The sequence below is a fragment of the Anoplophora glabripennis genome, unplaced genomic scaffold (assembly GCF_000390285.2).
Source record: "Anoplophora glabripennis isolate ALB-LARVAE unplaced genomic scaffold, Agla_2.0 scaffold40, whole genome shotgun sequence".
NCBI lineage: Eukaryota > Metazoa > Arthropoda > Insecta > Coleoptera > Cerambycidae > Anoplophora > Anoplophora glabripennis.
Genome location: NW_019416268.1, coordinates 409,415 through 429,531, shown reverse-complemented (window position 1 = coordinate 429,531; position 20,117 = coordinate 409,415). Strand labels below are relative to the sequence as shown.

General features: G+C 32.0%; 1 protein-coding gene across 4 annotated transcripts in view; it reads right to left on the bottom strand.

The window, feature by feature from the left end:
- Nucleotides 1–20,117, bottom strand: part of LOC108903259 — a 171,592-nt gene that overhangs the window by 113,514 nt on the left and 37,961 nt on the right. For all 4 annotated transcript variants that reach the window (XM_018705364.2, XM_018705365.1, XM_018705367.2 and 1 more), the window contains one exon: nt 9,320–9,819. In XM_018705364.2, the coding sequence (XP_018560880.1) occupies nt 9,320–9,819 (500 nt within the window). The remainder of the gene's footprint in view (nt 1–9,319; nt 9,820–20,117) is intronic.

Sequence of the window (20,117 nt, the reverse complement as noted above, 5' to 3'; positions counted from 1 at the left end):
TGCTATAATCAAATTTGAAATTGTTTTTTGATGCTCGAATTATATGTTTAAACACAGTATCGTCGCTGTAATATTTGAACATCGATGAATTGACGTCCGCTGTTTTGAAATGTGCAGAGGAAAGCCGTAGAAAAGGTGTCTCATCTCGTCATTTTTTTTCGTTAGCAAAATTTTTTTTAATACTTTGGGTCGCAAATCAGTTTTTTTATAAACATTTAGATTATCTCCAAAACTATGCATAATATTTAATTATAAAAATTGTGATTGTATAGCTATAGGCAATTAAAAACACACATTATTTCTACGGCCTTTTGGAGTCGAGTTAAACTTTTTTTTCTAAGAATCACAGCTCTCTGTACTTAAAAATTTTAATCTATCAGGCGGCATTTTGTACGTCTTTTTATTGCATCTGTTGAACACTGTTTTCTAAAATCAATCAATCAGTATATTGGAAAAACTGATTTTCGAACTAAATTGTTGCTAATTAAACAAATTGACTCACGAGATGAGATACCTTTTCTACTGCCTTCTGCACATTTCAACAATAAAATAGCGGACGTCAATTTATCGAATTTTTTTACCATTTACTGCTATAGCAACGCGTCTAATTTGTCATATCAACTACTGAATTGTTAATTAGGTTTGTTAATTTAATAAACTAGTTTTCAGTTTTTTTCATAGAGCAATACATTTTTGTTGAATTGTGATACGACGATGTTGCAGCTTTCTAGCTACAGTCTATCGCATCATCTCAAGCGTAGACGTGGCGGTTTGTCATTGTTCATTGTAAACGAATCATTAAAATTGGTGACGCTAATATTTAGGGGTATAGTCCTTCCGAAGTCAGTTAACATGTAAAATAACGCCTGGCAATAAAATTTAATGACTTTCATAGGCGTCCCTAAAAAAGTTTTCTGTTAAAGGTAAAAAATTATAATAATTTGTATAATATGTATAATGTGTAGAAAATTTCTATTATATGTTCATTTGGCCAACAACATATTTTAATTATTTATGTCCTCAAACAATTTTATTATATTGATGGTAAATTTCGTTTTAATCCGTTTCAAATGGTCTCCAAAATGCCGTGTAGTAATAATATTATTTCTCCCTTTCGCAATTGTAATATCAATGATTAATAGAAGGTACCTACAATAAATTAAAATTATCTGAATCACACCAAATTCCGCATTGCTGCACTGCACTGCTAGGCAATTTGTCAGCCACTTGTCAACAGCTAAGATTTATTGCCCAGTGGCCCAATGCAACTGTGTTTGTATTTCGTTTGCCCGCGCTCGCATTGTTCAACTAGGAGTATACATTTCTACCTACCACCTCCACGTTTAGTTCGACCAGACCTGTATATGGGTATGCTAAATAAATATGGGAACAAGTTTTTCAAATATTTGAATGCCAAGTTGCTTTGTCAGCGACCGAACCTAGTACATACATACTGTCAACCTTGGATCTTCAATTGATATCGGAAAGACTATACTTAGTTGGCCGTGCAATGTTAGGTCGCTTAAGTTCGGCGGTCACGTGGATTGTAAACATTTATGAAGGCTTCATTTCTACTTTACACTCTGGAAGAATTGTAGAATCGCATGTTTTTCGGTATAATTTTTGAGTGGGTACCTACCTCAGTTTCAGTTTGCGGCATTTCAAAAGGTAAAACAAATGCGTACGTATTCATTACTATCGCGATCAGCACAGCACTGACTTAATTTTGTTTGTACATTTACATTCCCGGGAAATATAAAATTTAATAATCTACCTAGTTTATAATTGTTTAGTAATCCTTGAAAAAATATGGACTAAAATTTGAAAAGATATATAATTTTCAAAGTAATGAATGAAAATTTAATATATAGTTCAAAACAAAGCTTATGCCATTTTCTCTTGGAATTCACCATTACCTTTAAAAAAATGTTTCTAGTTGGACTGTTTACCTACCTAGGATTTAGGATTACAGGAAAAATTATTAACATCAGGAATAAGTCAATTAATTAATGTAACCTTTAGTTAGAAATATCACAGTGAGTAACTTCTATGACTTTTATACATCGGTGCATTAGATAAAATTGAAGTGCCTACCAAGATACCAACTCATCGTATTAATAAGAATTATAAAAAATGATCTTGCTGACAACTCATAATTCGATCCAGCTATTATATTATCGGTGAAAATATCGAAACAATTACATAATTATAATAATTATTATTGCGGTCTCAAAAAGCCCAGGGAGAAATAATTTATACAACATTAACTAGCGGAAATGACGTGATACACAGGGTGTTCCGACAAAGATCGAATCATTACGTAGACGTTGAAGACCTCGTTGAGATATTCCTGTTTTTAACTGTTTCTGAGTTCAGCCCATGTGTGTGTACTACTTCTTCTCTTAAACATTTATAAGACACTTTTGAGTAAATGGGGCCAAAGGTGACTGTCAAGATTAATTAAATGTTTCTTGATTAGACATAATATTTTATATTTAGGAATCGAAATCATGACCTAGATAGTACTTGCACCTTAGCTGACCTTTGAGGTACTTGATTAAGATTACAAAATGCTTTATTAGCAGTTTCATATTTCATATCACACTAAAAATGGATATCTAAAGCGTCTAAATTCAAGTTAAACAGATCGTCAAATTATTTTTTTAATAATAACAAGATATACATTTATTATTTTTGACAATCATCACGCCGCCACCATTGCCATTTATTTGCGTATATGTTCTACATAAATAAAACACACTACCTCCCACGCATTTAGTTGAATTGTTTTTATAAACAATCACACCCTTTTCATACGGTTAGAACCAGGAAAAGTTTTGTACAAAAAATAATTAAACAAATCATCCAGTTTTTATTTAAATAGACGCATGTCCTATTTTTATTGATGTGTGTATTTTTAAATTAATAACAAATAATCCGTGTAATAGGGTACCGGTTTTTATACGGGCCGGCATATTTTGAATTTTTATTCATGTATTCCTAAATGTAACGTGCGCGCATGATGATTATTGTTTATGAATATATGATACAAATATAGAATATTTATAGTTCTTTATACCCACCACACAGTCAGATATGCTAATTTCTGCATATTAATAAACAAACGGTTCTCAACAATTATGTAGCCTGAATGCAGATTTTAATTACATCGAGAGTAAAAGTCTATCAAAATAAAAATAATCAATATAAGCATATAGTCATATTTATATAAACATTTATCCCACCAGTGCTACCACTGTGTACAGTTGTTTTGGCAAGTTTTAGTTTTGATAAAAATTGAAAAAAAAACTCTACGAATCTCTCACTTGATTGTACTAATGATCTGAAAATGATTACCAGCAAGTCGCGCTTCAAACTTGGTATAGTTTTTAAGACCCCCTTTTTCTATGTGTGCTTTGGAATTGAACCTTACCCAGCTTGTAATAATTTCGTGCAGTTAATAAGCTCCAACAGATCGATATTCTGTATTGAATTTTTCTGTCATGAAACATCACGACCGTCCGACGTCGTAGTTGGTTGTGGAACTGTTTGGGGACCGCTGGCTTCCAATTTAACGCTTGGCTGGAGGGAGCGGCCTTTTGACGTAAAACGGATAATTTTATACAGACGTCATTCGCAGATTAGAGAGAGAATCTGCCTCTTACTTATATAAGTGGGTATCCTTTGAGTTTATCTTAAAAACATCGTCCGAGAACCTCAGCTGGCCGGCACGCAAGGCTTCTGCAAATATTAACATTTTTTTTGCTTGTATATCGGTATTGGTACTGAGAATTAGTGGAAATGGAAAATAATGACGGTAATCGTTCAATTTTTTGGCCTGGTAATGTAATGAATGATTTTCTTTTTTTTCATTTTAAGTACTTCCACATCAAATTATCGGCTATAAGTAATTAATTACATTTTTTTTTCTTGTTTGTTTTAATTATTACTTAATTTTTTCTCTTTGATCCCAATCTGGGTCTGGAGGTGCTGTGAAAATAAAGATACTAAGTACCTAACTTATTTCATAGTATTCTTCTGTTATTTATTTATTGAGTATTTAAACTTTCTTGAATTCGGAGCAAAACTGATGGTATTAATATCTCATTTAAGGTTGTTTGAATATAACAAAAATCCATAATATCTACTTGATGACTGTCTGCTTTATTAGTAGACGGAGCTAATTCATCAACAAAGTATTTTTAAAACTATATACTACTGTGTGTTTGAATCAATTTTTATAAAGAATGTCCTAAATGTAGCTGTTGACACAATTATGATCACATGGTAATCCATTAGCCCGGTCAAAATAGATATTTCAAATAACGAAAATTCCGACAGAGCTAAATTTTGGTGGAGACCTTGGGTACACAATTAGAAATAAAGTGTCAAAAGTCCCCATCGATCCCATGTGTGCTAAAAATGTTATTCGGGGTCAAAAGTCAAAATTTTGGTTTTATTGGTTTTTTTTCGAAAAAGGTGTGTTTCATCAAAAAAGTGGCCCTGACAAAAATTATAGATCTTAAAATTATCTACAAAAATGGCTCCTATACTTTTTTTTTTAAGAATCACCATTCCTGAGATATCGCGATTCTAATAGTTGAAGGAGTCACATTCTACATGATATGCACACATTTCCACACCACCTGTGAGGTAGTGTACTTTGACGCGTTTTTTCAACGTGGTTTCCCCGGTAGGCCTACTCCACGAACTGTTATGACGGAATTTTCAGGGACAATACTCTTAACTGTATGATGATTATTGATCTTGATATTGGTTATTGACTTTAACTGTAGTTCTGATTTCTTTTGTTATTTTAATCTGATTCATACTATTCAAAGTCGACTTCAACAGTCATGACTTCTTCGATTTCTTCTTCTTCCTTTTCTTGCTGGATGTACATAAATTGTTCAAATGAAGATGAATCAGCTGTCTCTTCATCGAAATCACATGGATCTTCGTCTGTTGTATTCAATTGGACATTTGAGCAAGATTGGCTTTGGCAATTAGTACACGCTGGAGAACACAGTAACCCTACTCTTCTACAGCCACATTTAGCACTACAACCTTTTTTGCAATTGCAAAAAATAGTGTTTAGGAGTTTTTCCAGAGCAGGTGGAAGTAAAGTTTGAATCGGTTCCAAAGTATTATCTGTTAATTTCCAACCCCAGTCTTCTGGGTTCAGTTGATTGCCTAGCCATGTCTGAACTTGATAGTATACTCGATACCAGTATTGATTAGCAGAATCCGATGTTGGAGGAAGACAAGATAGTTGTACTTGTTTCTTGTTTCGTGTATTTTTTACAGAAGTTAAATATCTATATTTATCTATACAATCAATTTTTTTTGGAGCTCCTTAACAGCAAGGAGAAAGCGAATTCCTTTTGTTATTATTGTTTGAGGTGAAGAATCAATTTCTGCAATCAATCAAATCTTTTTTTCCAAATAATTTTAATACTGATGTTTTACTCCTTCTGAACATTGCTGATCTAGTATCGCAGCCGGTTATCGCATGTAAAAATAAGATATGGTTTTGGCATTTTGGATAAGCAGATAAACTTTTTGAAGAATATATTTCTGTTCGCTGTTGAGCCTTTCCAGGTTTTAAAAAGTATATAATTCTATCAATTGGAGTCCTTGCAGTGAGTAGTATTAATAAGTCACCAACTACAATACCTAGTTGTATTTGTTGAATTTAATTGTTCTATTGCTGTTTCAATTATGTATAAGGACATCTGCGTAATTTTGACTAAGGGACTGAGTTTCTTTTGAGTGTATAATCTGAGAATAGTTAGTTTATACATATAAGAGCCACAAATAGGCATTTTTACTTGCATTAAGTGCCTGACTATGTATATACGTTGCATATATGTGCATATCATGTAGAACGTGACTCCTTCAACTTTTAGAATCGCGATATCTCAGGAATGGTGGTTCTTAGAAAATAAAAAAGTATAAGGGCCATTTTTGTAGATAATTTTCAGATCTATAATTTTTGTCTGATCTTTTTTTGACCTTTGACCCCGAATAACTTTTTTAGGACACATGGAATCAGTGGGGGCTTTTGACACTTTATTTCTAATGGTGTACCCAAAGTCTCCTCCAAAATTTAGCTCTGTCGGAATTTTTGTTATTTGACCACTATTTTGTTATTTGACTCATTTTACCGGACTACATTGTCTGTTGCGATTTTATTTGGCAACCATTTTTTCGAAAAATCTAGAAAGCAAAAAAATTTTTTTTTAAATGATGAAAAGTTGCCAATTACTGAACTGCCGATAATAATGGATAAATAATAGAATCTGTTGATAGATCGATTATTTCCAATTTTAGGATCTTACAACGCCAAAAATTGTGATAATGACTAAAAAGTAGACTTCTATTATTCTGCATAAAAAATTCTACCTTCTTGATCTGTTTTATAGAAGCTTATTAAAGTTTATTCGTAACTATTTTAAAAGCTGCTAAAGAATCAGGACATCTGACATGGAATCTGATGATATTTGTTTAACTAAATTTTCAAAATAAAGTTCAAAGTAAAATTTTCTCTAATTTTAGTTTCTTCGTTTGCTTTTCAATTTGTTTAGTTACCGAGAAGTCATAAATAAAAAATATTATATTTACTTCTGTTGATTTGTTCTTCAGTTCTACTGATCAGGCATCGCAATCCCGAATATACAAATTTTGTTAAAGAATTTTATTTACCAATTTATTTTCACACATAATAGTAATGTATAAGTTTTCAAGTGTATTTTGCGTACCTTCAATTTTTTCCATTTCTATTAATTTTTTCCTTTTTATTCGAAGAAAAACGAGAAGAATTGCTTTCTTACAATTTCTCCCATTTTCTCGAAATGTTAAATCTCTCCTGTTAGCCTATAAATTAAACAAGGAAAATATTTTGCAACCGTGTAAAATACAGACGTAAGAATTGCTGCAAGAGAATTAGAGAAGGAAGTGAAAATAATTGTCGCTATTTATTTTTACACACAATTTCCGTTTTAATTAATCGTACTTAACTTAATCACAACTTAAAGAGCATTATACGAATACAAAGTTACTATTTTTTCTACATTTTTACGTCAATCCATTAAAATGTTATTAATAGACGAGGATGAAGATATTAAAATTTTCCGCAGCAAAACGACGATCGCCTAAAAACTGCTAAAAGCGTTTTTTTTTGTATTCAAGAAAAGTCGAGTGTCACAACCCCTATTATTATGAGATATTTAAAAGTCTTTTATCTTTCGAATTTGGTCGTATAGAAGCTGCATTAATTACTAAGAGAAAGTATCAATGTCATAATATGTCAGCGACAAGCTATTACATGATAAAAAAATGTGTCTAAATATGTTCCAATCATTGTTCTTCGAAACGTGATCTTTTTTACAGTATAATATTTGTACATCTATCAAAATAACCAAATTTTCGTAAATTATAATAAACAAAAATGTAATTCATGCTGATTATTCCCGGAAAAGTGAGTAGCACATTAGAAATGATGAGATTGATGAGCTATTGTGGTTGGTATTAACTGATTTCTGATTAAATTATTTAATTAAAAAAAATGTAAATATTGTTTTCATAACAGAAAAAAAATCCACCAACAGAACGAAACTAATAAAACAGAATGTTGAAAGAACTAAGTAAGTAAAAAAGGGAAAGAAATAACATATAACCAGAGTAATACATCTGATTATGAGTTATTAATAAAAATAGACTAAACATTATAGTTATAATATCAAGAATGAAGAAAATGAAGCAATTAAATAAGAATTTTAATTACCTAGTAAAAATAAAATAAAATAGAGAAAAAGAGAAAAATAATTATAACTATGGCTATACAGGGTGTCTCATAATTATTGTCCAATAATTTTCCACTTGATTCTATTGCCAAAAATAAGAATATTTTTTCATATAGACATGCATCGGAAAATGCTTCCTAAGAGAGGTACGCCCCATAAATGAGGCCTCAAAAAATTCATTTTTCTTTAAATATTTTCGAAACGGGTTGAAAGAAAATTATGAATTTTGAAACATGAACGTTCATTAAAAGTCGAAATAGATCATCATAAAATTTTACGAAAATTTTAGATGGGGTGTCTCAATTGGGAGGTCAGCGGCTAAAATGTGCCCCTATTTTTTACTTGTTGAAATTTTCAAATTCAGATGTCAAGATATGATAGACCTTCACTTCCTCCACAAAAAAGTACTCTTTATTTCTTTGGATAAAATGCTCAACGGGTAAAACAACATCACCATTGTTACTGTTTAAAAATTTGGGGTTGTTTTCCCCGAGCCCCCCTTCCCTGATTGGGACGCCCATAACAAACTTTTCTAAGCACTTTTCACGACGTTATTTATTGCAATGTATGATGACATCAAAATTCATAATGGTACATGAATTTTTTTGAATTTTATTCCGGTAATGTAATGAAATGCTTAAATTCGAATTTGAAAATTTCGACAAGCAAAAAAATAGGGGCAAATTTTAGCATACGACCCCACAATTTAGATGCCCCTGACTAAAATTTTTGAAAAAATTTATGTTGATCATCATGTCTAAATTCATAATTTTTGTTTAACCTGTTTCGGAAATATTAAAAAAAAATATTTTTTTGCGGTCGCATTTAGGGGGGCGTAGCTCCCTTAGGAAGCTTTGGTTTTTTTGGTTCATTTTTTCGTGACTAACTAGCGACTTTATGTTTAACTACGTGTAATTTATGCTAAAATGTTCTACACCATAATTGAGCTTGAACATAGGTATTGTTGTTGAGTTGGAGAAAACTCACAGTTGCTAACATTATCAATATTACATAAAAAATTAAATCATCGGCAAACAACAGCTTATTACGTTTAATAATTTCTGTAACGTCATTAATAAATGTAAAAAATAATATGGGTTCAAGATGAGGTTCCCTTGAGGGACACCTGATCCAGCCATATATACAACGATAATTAAAAAAATTGGCACAATATAAAGCATCGTTATATTTTTTAGAATAACGTTCTACGTGTACTCTCATTGCAAAGAATGAATGCTTGCTAAAGTGAATTTCGATAGTCTGTCACAAGCTGGTAACAATAACCAGGACTTTTCATGACTATTGTCATTTTACAAAATTTGATTTTGATTATTAGGTATAAAAGCTAACGTTATTACCTAAGGAGAAAATTGACCAGTTAATCAAACAGATACTTATAAAAGTCATTAATATTTTTCATAAAAACGAATGGCCCAAGGACTGAACCTCGAGGACTATCTTTAAATATTACGCATATAGTCCACTCGGATCTTTTAAGGAAATTTGCCACTCACCTCTTTATTCCTGTTCGGATGCAACGTGGCCTCCCCCTCCTCGTCGCTGAGGGTAGAACAAGTGGAACAATTCGACGACTTCCTGTAGGGCTTGCTCAAGACGTAGTCGCCCTCCAAAGCACTTATGGAGGACCCGCAGTAGTTCAGGTTGCTGCACGAGCTGTGCAGGCTGGAGTCCGGCGATGAGGAGTTCTCCTTCTTGTTGCGGATGTACTCGATGTCCTCCAGGGTCAGTCCCATGATATCGTCCGAATAGTCGCTGACCACTACGGAGGGGGTCCTCCAGTACCGATACCGGGGAGGCGCGTCACCTTCACTGAAACAACTCTGACGGCGGCAGTCACTCGCGTCACCCTCTAAGGGCGCGTCACTCACACAGTCCACACTGAACTTCCTGTCGAGGGGAAGGGGCACGTACTGCGCCTCGATGATGGTCCTGCTGGGCACGTTCGAGTGGTCTATGGAGCCCCTGGGGCTGTAAGGGCTCTTGGCGATGTACCCTGGAAAATGGACAGGTGACGATTTAGATTGGACCAATATTTGGTGATTTAGGGGCAGGTAAAGGAAATATGAATTGTGGAAGGATGAAAATCGTTTGATCAAATGAACGTAGATGACATACACGTCAACGAAAAGGCTCCACCAGAATTAGTTTCGGCCAACTTGATTATAGACATGTTAACCACAGATACTCAAAATAAAATGAGATGCCTTCCTTGATAAACGAAGCTTTTCTTTTAATTAATATTCGTATATTTTGAAGCAACATTTTCTAGGTATAATGAAACTCTTTTTGGATTTATTTTAATGTTTGCTACTAAACATAATAATAAATAACCGAACTCATAATAACAATCGGTTTCAGTTTCATTGTCCTGGAAAAAATCTTTGCCGGTAATAGGGAAATATTCACTTCAAGATTTATTTAGCTTCTTTACCACAAATAATCTAAAGTAAATTTAATGGCCGTCTTTAAATGGACCCCGCACTTTTCTTATGGTAAGTGGCTTTCGGCCAATTTTGAAACTTCACAGGTTGATAGTTCTTAACATGTAGATCAAAAGTCTTAGTTGGCACAAAGCCCCAAATCCCCCCCCCCCCCAAAAAAAAAAACTGCCTCCAAGTAGCGGGGTGTTTACTTGTCGTTTTATGAAAAAAAGTTTCAAATAAAATTGTTTATTTCAATGAAATTTAAAAAATCTATTCTTGTTTTTTTCGAAAAATCAATGTTTTAGCGTTAAAACGCCACCACAGTTTAACACAGAGTAGTGTGTTAAGTTTAACAGCGTTTTACAGTTTGAATATTACTTTTTCGAAAAAAACACATACTAACTTTTTTGTAGATTTTGTCAACATAAATAACTTTTACCTGAAATATTTTTTCATAAAATGACAATGTCCAGGTTCCGGTGCGCCAGGTGTCCGGGGGGTGCTCGCCGACGCCAGATTAGGAATCAGCGACCCGAAAAACCTCCGGGTGTCAAGTCTCGTTGCATTTAAGAGTGAAATTCAGGAGAAGTCTCGGAGATGACGTTCATCATCAATCCTAAGCTCGAGGTCGGCGATAGAACAATTTGAAGTCATATTCAGCGACCTCGAAAACCTCCAGTACCCTGATTTGAGTCCATTCCAGGCATTATTAAGTGACTTTAAAAAATGCATTTTTCCGGATGCATTTTGCACTGCGCAAATGCAATTTGGCCGAAAAACATAATACAAAGTTGATACATTTTGTTCCACATAATTTTAGAATGCGAATGCAAAAAACCCATCTTGATACGACTTGATCGAAAAATTTCGGAGATTTCTGTTTTGTGCTTTATTTCCTCGACTATAACTACAGATTTCAGTAAAATTCCCCACAAACGCTCTTTTTTTGTCACGGAATTCGACAATTTTAGCACTATGAAAAAAAAAGTAGTTTACCGATTTCGTAAAATTGAGTTGCAGATTCGAATTCAGCGTGATAAAATACGTGCAAAAGATATACGTGCAAACATACGTGCAACTATAAAATACAGTAATCTGGAAAATCCGTAGGCTGATTCGTGGGGGGCGGACGTCAAGTGGGGTAGTCTGATAGTAAAAAATGTGGTTGTTTGGGGTCGTTAAATCCCCCCGCTACTTGGAGGCAGTTTTTGAGGATGAAGGGGCGGATTTGGGGCTGATTTGGGGCTTTGTGCCTATTGAGACTTTTGATCTACATGTTAAGAACTATCAACCTGCGAAGTCTCAAAAATATTGGCCGAAAGTCACTTCCCATAAGAAAAGTGCGGGGTCCTTTATTTTTGTCTTTGACCAATGGAAAATCTATCAAAATTGCAATACCATTCGGTGAACTCAACAGAACCGTTTTTTACAAAAAAAACTTATGTTATGGTTTTAAATACCTCAGATAAAGGTAATCATAATGGAAGTTCCAATATGGTTAAAATAACAAGCTATAAGCGTAACAGTTCAGAAAGTGAAGAGGAAAACATTTTATTATTAGACATTAACAAGCTGTTCAAAATAAAAGTTTACGGAAAGAGTTACACTATAAATACGAAATTAATTATTTTGAAAATCATTTTACATTAAGAAAGGAAAATATTGAAGTGTACAGGGTGTTTCGAAAATATGTATTATACATTTAGGGATAGACCAAATAATAAGATTTTATTTTCTTATAGACCATAGACCATAGACCTATCGTATTTTGTTGTTGGCATACAGCGCGTCAAAGAATTTTTTTAAATTAAATTATAGCCATAATATATTGCAATTTGGTACGCTAATTGTTAGCGTTTTTGACCATCAGCTAGCGCTCACGAGCTACGTCTTTACTGAATGATGTTTTACAACATAAGTTTTTTCATTTTACATCAATCAGTACTCTCCTTGAAAAACGTAACTGACTCTCCCATAGTCGCCATCTCCTATTCCTTAATATACAGTTAATTCAAGTTCCTTGTCAAGTTACCTTAGTACTACAACTTTGCTTGTTTAAAAAGTTTACGTCTCAAAAAAGTCATTTTATTCCGTCTTAACCTTTTAAGGGAGTAATTTTGATTGATCCTTATATGAAAATCAAGAAACTTTTCGTAGAAGAGCAACTTTTGTTAAAAATTCCATTTCAATGTCTAGAAGTCGTATTGGGAGACTTAATAGTTATATTAAATCGTTCACGCATGTTCTAAAAAGAAGGGCTCAAGGAAGGATCCCTGAGGAATTCCATCTGAAGCAGAACTGGACATTTTGAAGCTGACACATGATTTTTTTAAAAGTTAGTTAAATAAATGTAGCACTAGTAGGTTCTTATAAGTTAGTACATATAAAAAAATAAAATTCCATATCTTTATTCTACAGATATAGTGTAGCTTTGAAGAAATGAAAAAGTTATATTGCAAATGGTTTACATAAGTATCTAACTGCTGCGGTTATGACTGTGATCTAGAAAATAAAGGTACTTTATTGCAATTCTCTGAAATTTCACATCTTATATAGCTTTAATATAATAATTTAATGTAACAACTTAATTTTGAATATAGTAACAATTTCATCTTCATGAAACTAAAATTTTCATTGCACTTATTCTCAAAATCGTTCACCTAGAATTTTTTTAAATTAATTTCCGGAAACATTGCTTACCCGCTCGCTTTCTGCTTTTCCTCATACTGACAGTCCCTTCAAATAGAAAAATCATACCGAACAAATCGAAAACAACTTCCCTACGGTTCATATCGTGAGCGTAACAGCATTTCAGCACCATGTTCAATGTTCATAAATATTTTCAGTACTTACATAACTATTGTGACGCACACTGTATATACTTTAATCCAACTTAAAGGAAAACGTGCTTGTTTCCGTTGCACTAGGAAATCCGAGATTATCACAGTTTTAGACGTCTTAGATCAGACTGTGGCAGAATTGTTATTATTTCATTTAAAGCTCGCCAATTGCCAGCTATCGCGTTAATAAATACATAAGCAGGAGCTGCTGGTTATATACGAGTATCAAGGTTTTCAAGAAAAGCGCAACGTTTGGGGCGAGCGCCTTTTCTATTAAATCACTTATTTTAAAATTAATATCACATGGGCAAAAAATTTAAAATTAAAATTGTTATACCTGTATTTAAAATTTATTTTTTTCCTAGCAATTTTACATGCATATTTACAAACCGTATTTATTATATTTGCATTATCAAGGCTGTGTTTGTTTATTTTCCGATTTCTATTTTACTACATTAGGAAGGTACAAATGCTACTAGCTTTTTCGAATCATGGTTGTTAAATAAATCATAAACATATATGACAAATTAACATATGTATTTCACATCAATAAATTGTTAATTTGTAATAAAATACGTTAGATATGTGCCATATTTAGACAGCAGTAAAAAATGTAACAACATTAATCAGATGGTTAGACTAAAAGATCTAACATCATTGAATATATCTTCTAAAATGTTCTGCTCCGCATCATAGATGGTACTTTATACTATGGAGAGTTTGCATCAAATAATTATGTAACGTTTTATGACTGAATACTATACCACAATGAAAGTTAATGCTAACTGTACAAACAATTTTGCTAATAACTAATTTCATAAATTTGTATTTGATTTTATAAAATTTTATTCGAATTGTAAGTATGCCATTGTTATTACATAATATTTCTTATTTAAGTAACTCCTTTCCGTCTCCTTATTAGTAAATAAAAGGAGGGTAGTGGTATGAGATTTTACTTGCACTTCCTATTAATAGATGGCGGAATTAAAACAGTTTAGTACGTTACGACTGTCCGCTAAATTCGTTTTTAAATGACAATACAAATATAAAGAAGTACAAATCATGTTTTTTATCATATGATATCGTTTTATGGTAATATCTAAACAGGTGGCGCAAACACACTCTTAAAAATACATGAAACTTGCATTCAAATGTTTTATAAAAAATGTTCATTAATTTTAAAAATTAAAAAGTACCAATGCAATTAAAATAGGCTTACAATGAAACACAATTCGTATTTGTTAGGTATTTCCAGACCATAGAGAACCAAGCAACAAAAATTTGGTATGCACCATAGAATAATAATACCACCGTATACAAAGTAAAACGTCTGTATATAGAAATTGAACTGTACTCGCTATAGGAGTAAGTGAAGTAGTAATAAAGACATACATAATATTTACCATGCAGATATAAAGCGTCAACTTTACATCCAAATAAAAATTGTTTATCTAGCCTTAACAGTGTGTCTCAAAATGTTTGGCCTGTGAGTTTTTGCTTCAATGCATATTCCACTATGTTACAGATTTATATTTTGAACTATCTAATTTCTAAACTATTTAATTATATATTATGATACATTGTCAATTTGTTGTCATTGTCTTGGATTAGGTGTAACTCTTCTGGTTGCATAGAGTAATTGAATTATTATTTGTTATTTTATACTTAACAATGTTGAAAATTAGATTTATTTAAAAATTGCATGTCACACCATCTATCAATATACAGGGTGATTCACAACTTATCCAAAAAAAATTGGGAATAGATGTAGCATAAGAAATGGAGTCAATATCGTAAAAAAAAATTTTGTAAAATCCTTATAGTTTCCGAGAAAAAAAATAATGAAGTTATAGTACATTCAACCACTACATAGCTGGACAACTGTAGTCTCTAGCATCATTCGCCACGGGGTCTCAGCGACTCCGAATACTGAAATCGGATTTTGCAATCGTCGTTGCGATAGTATTTGCCTGTTATCTGTGGCGTTTACAAAAGGTTTTTGGTAGTTAGTGTCAAAAATGGGTATTAGTGTCAAAAATGGGTATTTATAGTGTCAAAAATGGTTTGCGTGTACTCGGAGTTGATGGATATCGTTTTAATTTATGGTGAAGCATTTGTGTTATGGTGAAGCAAGACAACATTTGTGTTAGTTCGTAGGTACTGAGTACAACGGACCCAAATGTGTTTACACGTTGGTGGATAAAATTTTGAACAATTGTTGTAACATCGGGTATGTCAAATGATTTTATTATTTAAAAACATAAATTAATTTTATTAATTAATAAAGGCAAAAGCAGTTGAATTTTGATTTTTTCTTTACAAAATTGTATTTGTAAGGGTCCCCTGTACATCCAGAATATTTTTTTTTGAAATGTTCTGAATCACCCTGTATGTCTATTATAAGATATATTTAGCTTAGCTATTTTGTTAAGACAATGTATGTATGTTGTTTTACTGAAATTTTCTTGAAAGTAAAATATATATAGGTTTTTATTTATTTGATAAAATAGATTGAAATAATAACTCAATAATGTATTTATCTCTTGAAACCAGAACATACAGAATTACAAACTCGGCTACAAATGTTCGGTCTGACCTTGAATCATTTTTACGTTTTTTAAGATGGATGCTGTAACGATGTACTCACCCTGTACGTCTTCAAAAAAACAACAATAAATTTCATAAAATGGGATTATGTCACCCAGTAATTTGGAAACGGTACGAACTAAAAAATAATTATTAATTATAGGTATAAAGCAGCAACCGCTGATTGACGTCATACTGTCGATATCATACTTTATTATGTAGTTACAAACAGCTGTCGCGGACATTAGATTGAACATAACAGTCGTCTAGTAAGGGCTATTATGATTCGAATTATTGAATTCTTTAGAAAATAATCTTTTTTCTTCGAAGGAATATTGAGACGTGTCCTTTTCAATATTTTCAGAACATATCACTCAATGATGGTGCAAAAAGATTTACTAAAAATACTCATACATCATACCTATCAAAGAAATATGCTATTACTTTTTAATTATCTCAAGTCAATTCTTTTTCTAAAAATGAGCTAAGAGTAATCATAAAGATAATAATTTGAATAAACCTTTACGAGTTGAATTGAAAACTTAGAAATAATGCCAATAATTTTAGAAATTGCATAAGTACCCACACCGCACAATAGCAACGGATTGAAACAAGAGTATTTAAACCTTGAGAAATGTTGGCGGTCAAAAAGGTTGATTCATACCTAGATTTTTTTTGTAATACTATGTCTGAATGGAATTCAGACAGAGGTTTACATGCATATTACAACCTATGACGTCAGCCGGCGGGTTGTCGGCTGACATTTGATTGATAATTTTTTTATTTATATTGTTTCAGAGTTATTAATATTGGTTTATGATCGGTCTTTGTTTAGTTTTGTAATGACATTCAGGGTGTCCTATTACACTGCACATGTCGGTGGCTTGAATATAAACAATAAAATATGTTTTCGCTTTATTATGCGATATTTTAGTAATTCTTAGTTACCAAGTGCTTCGACTGTAATGGAGGTAATGTTTAGATAGTATTTATTTGCTAGCAATCGTATCGACTACTCGCCTGACTTATTTACGTTTAGTTAGGTGCTCTTTTGATCCCTGTACGAGCGTCAGTACAGCGAAATTAAACGTAAATATGTAGAAATGGATATAATTTGACTACATTTTCATGTAACAAAAATAGTGGAAGAGTGAATTTAAAAAAATGTGGTGCAATCATCTTCGACTTTGGAAACGAAACCTGAGAATCTTACGTCAAATATAATTATTAAATACAAAAATAATGTCGTTGGATAAGGTGTATTTTGTTTGAAGTCAGTTTTTTCTGTATGCAACATATTTTATTATTATTTCAAATATAATTCTTGGCTGAGGTTAGCTAACATCCATAAGTTTTACATAAAAAAACATGTAGTACCAACTATTTGCAAATATTGTGACAATTATAATCAAGAATTATATTCAATTAAGTTCCAAGAACAAATGAAACGAAAACAATTTTTAAAACCACATTGTTTTTGTTTTCGGTTTGTAGTTACATTATATTGCATCTGATTAATTATTGATTACAAGTATCTTGATGCAAAAGGCAACACTAAAAAATACACATAAGATATTTTTTGAAATATTTTTACTTTATTTTAAATGTACTAAGCTAAATCAAATAAATTAAGTGGTCTTCTTAAAAAACTATCTTTAAAACGTAGAAATAGTCGAATTCTATCCATATTGGCTATATCTATGTATGTGTTGGTCTTTGTCAAAAGTGTATAGTCTTTCCGATGTCAATTGAAGAACCAATAGGTTGGCAGTATGTACCAGATTTGGTCGCTAACGCAGCAACTTGGCATTGAAATATTTGAAAAACTAGTTCCCATATTTATTTAGCCATACCCACATACAAATCTGGTCGCCCACTTGAAGAATGAGCGCACGGGCAAACGCGGAACAAACACAACCGCACTGGGCGACTGGGCCGTAAATTTCAGTTGTTGACAAATTGCTTAGGAGTGCTGTGCAGCAATATGGTGTGATTCAGGTGATTTTAATGTATTATATGCACCTTCTATTAATCATTCATATTACAATTGCGAAAGGGAGAAGTAAGAGGTATATTTCATTCATATAGTTTCATGTATTAATAAGCAAAACGTTATTCTCCATGTTTCTATTCTCTTTTGCTTTCCTTTCACTATTACCATACATGCACATATATTTTGTTTATTTCAGCCGTCTTAAAAGTATCTGATATTCTAGAAAATTGTACTATAGGTTTTAACAGCTCCTGATTTTCCAAATCAGTAAGCTAATATATTAACCTTTTATTTCCAAAAAATAATAACTGTAAAATGTTATGCGATTGTACTTCAAATTGGAGATAATAAATATTATTATTATTATTATTATTATTATTTATTTACTAATATTATTACAACATGGTGTTTTGGAGACCTTTTGAAACGGAACAAAACGAAATTTACTATTAATATAATAAAATTGTTTGAGGACATACATAATTAAAATCAAATGAATACATAATGGAAATTTTCTACACATTATATACAAATTATTATAATTTTTTACCTTTAGCAGAAAACTTTTTTAGGGACGCCTATGAAACTCATTAAATTTTATTGTTAGGCGTTTTTATACATCTTCAACTGACTTCGGATAGACTATAACAAATATTAGTTCACTAAAAAGGAATAATTCATATTAATTGTCAACATTTTTGATACCGACTTTCAAAATTTTATTTTTCCTAAAATTTTTATGTTTTACATATAATTTTGTTCAGTTAATATTTATTAATTCCATTTACTAGTAAAAAGCAATCCACAAAATATAGAAACAGTTGGAATCTATGTATCATAGTTATATTTTCGTCTTTGTCAAAGGTGATGTTAGAACAACAAGAATAAAATATATTTCTTTCTAAAAATTAAGTTATTTTCGAGGTTATTTTAGATATGTTTTTTATTTAATAATATTTACCTACACATATATAGGTATATTTCATTTTTACTTTAGATAATTGCTAATTACTAGCTATTTAGGTACTAGATATTAGCAGTATAATTCAATGCTAGTCAGGACATATAGCCCATAGAGTAGTTGTTTCCCGCAATATCCTCAATCTCATCAGTAAAAATACTAGAGCTAGTAATATCGTAATATAAAGATATGAATGATATATCTAATAAATATTATTATTTATAGAAAAGTTAAATATTACCAATTATCTTACTCAGTATTATTATTTATAATTTAATTTTTGAACGTAGGTCTGTAGGCAAAAAGAGGCAGTCCCTTTTTTTGCCACCCGGTGTATATCAATAATCTGAAAAGTGTACGAATGAACAACAAATATCTAACTAGGTCAGGGGGGTTACCAATTTTCACACTTCAAATTGTTTCTGGGAATTAATGTTTCGATTTTCATGCGCCAGGGACACGTGATGATAGATAAAAATTGGGATTCCTACATCTGAGAAAGTTGGGAGAATCCTGTGATGGAAAATAGAAGTGCTTGTAGTTCTCGTACTTGTCTCGCTGACAAAATGATGTTTTGGGAATTTCTGCCAAGTGCAACCGTGATTAGACCACTTTATGTGCTTTTGTACATCCAGACTAATTAAATATTTATTCTGGGTCCCAACCCACTTTGGTTTTTGTCATTTGTAGTGTTTTATGTAGAAATTTATAGTCACATAGACACTAGGTACAAAATGCTGTTTTGTACCAGTGTGCGGTAATTAAGGTATAACAAACACACTTTGCACGTTTTCTCACCCAATCATGGACAGCGCTAGAGAACTTACACATTGTACAAATTTAAGTCAAAAATTTTGTTGACATTACCCACTAACTTTTTACAGTTTTAAGTAGCATATACATATTGTTGAACTGTTCTTGTATGAAATCTCGAATGATGAGCAAAATATTTTCACCTATTTTCTGCTGCTATTGTGCGTTTCAATAGCAAGTAACTGTATCGTATTTCTAAAGATTCCAACACTTCTAGGTACCAGTAAAGAACAATACGTGCGAAACTGAGATACGGCAATGGCGAGGGCAATGGCTGATGCAAGGCTCTTATCGGTATACAAAACACTGGAGAAATTTGAAAAGATTAGATTAATTAAAGTTACCATAGTTATGCAAGTACATCAAAGGGTTTTATGAAATTGCATATCTACTTGTATTTTCCTGAATCTAGTGAATACCTCTGAAAATCCAACTGTGGTAAGTTTAAAAAGAAAGTAATCAGTTGAAGTTTTATCATCAGAAAATACCCAAAAATTACCTACGTATGTGACTAGATTAGACAGTTACCAAAACAATTCCAGGTAGACTTACGCCACTAATATAGATACGAATATTATAAAGTAAATTCTCAACGACTTTTTAATACAAAATTGTAGTATGGCGAAGAGAAAGTATTTACAAAAAAGTATCCTACAACGAAAACGAAAAAGGAAT